Source organism: Solea senegalensis, linkage group LG4 (assembly GCF_019176455.1).
Source record: "Solea senegalensis isolate Sse05_10M linkage group LG4, IFAPA_SoseM_1, whole genome shotgun sequence".
In the NCBI taxonomy this organism is placed as follows: Eukaryota; Metazoa; Chordata; class Actinopteri; order Pleuronectiformes; family Soleidae; genus Solea; species Solea senegalensis.
The window spans coordinates 3,698,067-3,702,731 of NC_058024.1; the positions used below are offsets into that span (position 1 = coordinate 3,698,067).

Here is a 4,665-nt window from a genome sequence, read left to right on the forward strand (position 1 = left end):
ACACACTTTCATTCAGTGGTAAGTTCCTTTTTTTTATGTTATTTGTTCAAATTCTGGCCTAGATGAAGCAAATTAAGCTGTAAAAGTAGAATCTGTTTTAACATTTGGTAATGGTGATGAAAACCTGAAACCCTGATGAGTAATGACTGCATTCATAGTATCTCTCAGTAGTTTTGAGGTGCTGGAGTTGGTTGTTGGTGATGTTGAGGAGTCGGTGATGTTGAGTCAGCGATGTTGAGGAGTCAGTGATGTTGAGAAGTCGGTGATGTTAATCAGTGTTGTTGAGAAGTCAGCGATGTTGAGAGTCTGCGATGTTGAGTTGGCGATGTTGAGGAGTCGGTGATGTTGAATCAGTGATGTTGAGGAGTCGGTGAGGAATCAGTGATGCTGAGGAGTCAGTGATGTTGAGGAGCGATGTTGAGGAATGTTGAGGAGATGCTGATAAGTCGGATGTTGAAAGACGGTGATGTTAATCAGTGTTGTTGAGAAGTCAGCGATGTTGAGGAGTCGGCGGCGATGTTGAGTAGGCTATGTTGAGGAGTCGGAAATGTTGAATCAGTGATGTTGAGGAGTCGGTGATGTAGAGGAGTGATGATGATGTTGAGGAGTCGGTGATGTTGAGGAGTCGGGTGATGCGAGTATGTTGAGTCGGGCGATGTTGAGTAGGCGATGTTGAGGAGTCGGAAATGTTGAATCAGTGATGTTGAGGAGTCGTGATGTTGAATCAGTGATGTTGAGGAGTCGGTGATGTTGAGGAGTCAGTGAGGAATCAGTGATGTTGAGGAGTCGGTGATGTTGAGGAGTCGGTAATGTTGAGGAGTCGGTGATGTTGAGGAGTCGGACTCCCCTAAACAAACAATATGGTGTGTTCCATTCGTAGTTGGAGAGTCGTGTGCAGCTGGTAGACTTCATCGACATTGTGTGAACTCAAAAATGATGTTGCTGTGTTTCTATTAAACAGTTTTACAGACTTCTTCAAAACAACTTTATTTGTTGATGGTTTTCAGGACATGAATAGAGTTTCAATAAATAAAAGTACAATGTGGACTATAGCTTAAATAACATTTCTCTGTTGAAAGGTTGTTCCCTCTGCCAGAGCCAGGCATGAACCAGGAGGCCTGGCCACTGACAAAAGAAGAAATTAAGGTCAACTCATAAAATCTTAATAGACGTTAATGTTACACATGTTCCTCGTATACAGAGAGAAGCTGACATAAGTTTGAACTTTCCTGTAGGATTTCTGTGACAGTGACACTGCAAAGGAGAACCTGCTTCAGTCCTACAAGCTCATGTTAGACTTCTATGGCTTGAAGTTGTGTGATGAAAAGACTGGAGAAATCAAGAGAGCCTCAAACTGGGAAGACCGATTCTACAACCTGAACAAGTGAACTTTTCTCTGCTAATGACACTAAAACGTATCATAGAGCTCAGTGAATGTAACTAATACCAGGAAGTAATCCCTCATTGCTCTCCTTTACTTTGTCATTGACAGTCACTCTCATAACAACCTGCGCATCACCCGCATCCTGAAGTGCCTGGGCATCCTGGGGTTTCCACATTTCCAAACTCCCCTGGTCCAGTTATTTCTGAAGGAGACTCTAATCCACGGAGAACTTCCAAGTGTCAAGGACAGTGTCCTCAACTACTTTGTGTTTGCTGTCCGTGACAAGAAGCAACGCAGGGACCTCATCCAGTTTGCATATTCAAACTACAAGCCCAAAGAGGAGTTTGTGTGGTGCCCAAGGAGAATCCAGATGAAGTGGCTGAGAATGGATGCCGTCACGACCAGTTATGAGCTCAAGTCTGAGCTTAGACACCAGAGATGAAGCTGTAAAAGTAGAATCTGTCTGAACATCTGGTAACGATGACCAAAACCTGAACCCCTGATGAGTCATGACTGCATTCAGTCACCTTTCTCTAATCATTTAGTCACTTGTCCACATCATAAACCACTTTATTTATGACTCCTTTCCAAACAAGAGTTACTCAGGGCTTTATATCAACTGCTTGATGAAATATAAATATGTTCATATTTTTATATATCCATCCATCTTCTGCCTGGACAGTTCGCCAGTCCATCGCAGGGACAAACAACCATTCACTCTCTCACCTACGGTCAATTTAGAGTGTCCATGCCTTGTTCCAACTGGTGCTCGAACCCGGGACTCCTTGCTGCCCCCTAAATATATTAATATTAAAATATTTAACTAAATTCTCCTCATGAAATAACTTAACTTTTTGGTGAGAAGTGAGAAAAAAAAGGCAGGCTCCTGAGTTTTCCTCTTCATCCCTCTAAATTGAGTGATTATTTTTGCGGTGTTATTGTGATGATCAATAAAATCACATTTCATGTCATTCTTTAAATTTTGGACACTGTCATTAGGATGACACTGACATGTTCCTTAAGTTAGATGTTAGTGAGAGAAAGTTAATATGCTATGTGGTGCCATTTGCTCGATTTTGTGATCAAAACAGAGTCAGTCGTGATTCTCACGAGTTCCGAAACAGTTACTGGTGGTTTGTGTTATTTTGTGATGATGAACTCACATTTTTGTATTCAATTTGATTTCTGGGACTCAAGTTATATTTATCCACTCCCTTTGTTGTTGTGCATTATTTTCAAATGGATACGTTTTACACTAAGGTTGGAGCTGCTGTGCACACACACACACACATATGATATATATGTTACTGCATATGTGTGCTGTGACGTGGTGGAAATGGTATTTTCTGAGATCGATACAATTGTCTGATGACTGTTTCTATGGTCATAGAGTTCTTATTCTTGCATTTATTCTGTTCACTTGTATTATCTCAAATTTGTTGTGCTTTAAAACAGTACAGTTCTTTTTAAACTGAAATGAACGAAGGAAGGAAATGAAACTGAAAATTGTCAGAAATAAAATTTCCGAACAAACATTTTGTGGTCTGAAAAAGAAAGAGCAGGCAGAATAAGAACTTCCTGCACGGCAAATGTTGCAGGATTGCATTCACACAGAAGCTGAGCACCAGGCCGAGACACACCGGTCACCAGGTTAAGCATCCTGCTGCTGTAGAGGAGCTTAGTACATACTGCAAATGCTAATTATTTTAGCTTTAATTATACATAGATGTTTTTTAGGTGAATTTTTACTAGTATTATTGACGTATGTCTGCATTGCATGTTCACTTTCGAGCTGTGAGCAGCTGAGTTGAGCATCAAGGACGTTTCACATGACTTTGGACAATGTCAAACTGGTTTAAGAATAACATCAATCAGGGCTTATTCTACAATAACTGATGCCTTTTAGCTGCTCAGCAGGTAAACACACACGTGTGTCTCTACAGTGGTGCCTTTCCTTTCACTTAGTCCATCTCAGATGAGCCTGGATCCTGGTCTCGACCTGGTGCTTAGCTCCAAAGTGAACGCAATCCTCCTGGTGCAACATTTGCCATACGGGCATGTCTGCAAGTTCAATCAGCAGTGCGACGTCAATGGGCAGGAGAAGTGTGATTCAGGGCTTTGACCTGTAGAGGGCAGCGTTTAACCTCCAACCACTGTACAGACCAAGGTGATAATAGTAAAAGTAACAAAATAACGAAAACTAAAATTGAAAACAACCAAAAACATTTACGTTAACTGAAATAAACAAAAAAAAATTCTTTAAAAAACAGTAACTAACTGAAACTGTGAAATGTGTTTAGAAAACTAACACTAAGCCTAGTTTGTGCCTAGTTTCTGTGTGTAAATTTATTTCATAGATAAGCCTTTTGGATTCATATGAAGTGTATTTATTTTATAATATAAGCATTTGTGTAATATTAGCGCTGCAAAATACCAAGGGTGCACCTGCGGCATGGATCTGTGCTGTGTAAGCACTAAGGTTTTTCCTGGGTTTTTATGACACAATACTTATTATGACCTTTTTGAATCTTGCACCTGGCAAATGCTCCATATAAAAACCCCCGAATAAAACTAGCCAATCTGCTCTAAAAACTAGTTAAAAGTAATTAAAAAGAAACAAAACGTCGAAACGAAATGAAAACTCAAACTAATGAAAAATCTAAAACTAGTATAACCTTTTTTTATATAGAAGAAGGGAAACCCATGTTAGACCGTTTGATTTCTCGCAGTGCATGACTTCAGTCTCCTCCTGAAGGAGTCGCCCACAGAGTCGTCTCCTCCGTCGGCTGCACACTGGAGAGGATCCAGACCCTGGATTGAGACACAGCTATGCTCAACACAAGAAGGGGAAAAACACAACAAGAGTCTGACATTTAGTCAAGAGTTTTCTGTCAGAGAAACAGTACATTTTATATAGTGACTGTTTACCCATTCCTTTTATTTACATAGCCTGACAACATCCAGTTTAACTTGAAGGTGGAAACTAGTGAGACAAACTCCTGCTTGAGCATACAGACTCAGGTCTGTCCTTTACATGTAACAGCTACACCACAGGCTTCATTCACTGAGCAGCTGTTTGCAGTGATACTGTAGGTGTGCTGTCCTGGCTGATTAACTTGGATTCGGGGCCTTGTTTCTCCTGCTCTCTGCTCTGAGCACTGCTGCTAAACAAAAGACAGGCAGCCAGGAAATCAAGCAGCCAATCATGAGCCGCCTTACATTCTGACAGCATGCATGGCCAGTCCCAGTGTGCCTTCTATGTGAGCAGTCAGTCAGGCAGC

At 41.1% G+C, this 4,665-nt stretch overlaps 1 protein-coding gene across 1 annotated transcript in view; it reads left to right on the forward strand.

Moving 5' to 3' along the window:
• LOC122767694 (opioid growth factor receptor-like) overlaps positions 1–1,976 on the forward strand; it is a 5,001-nt gene extending 3,025 nt beyond the window's left edge. The window contains exons 5-8 of the mRNA XM_044023133.1: positions 1–18; positions 1,080–1,146; positions 1,236–1,384; positions 1,493–1,976. The exon at positions 1–18 is cut by the window's left edge and continues 61 nt beyond it. Of these exons, the coding sequence (XP_043879068.1) occupies positions 1–18; positions 1,080–1,146; positions 1,236–1,384; positions 1,493–1,826 (568 nt within the window). The 3' untranslated portion in view covers positions 1,827–1,976. The remainder of the gene's footprint in view (positions 19–1,079; positions 1,147–1,235; positions 1,385–1,492) is intronic.
• The last annotated feature ends 2,689 nt before the right edge of the window (positions 1,977–4,665 follow it).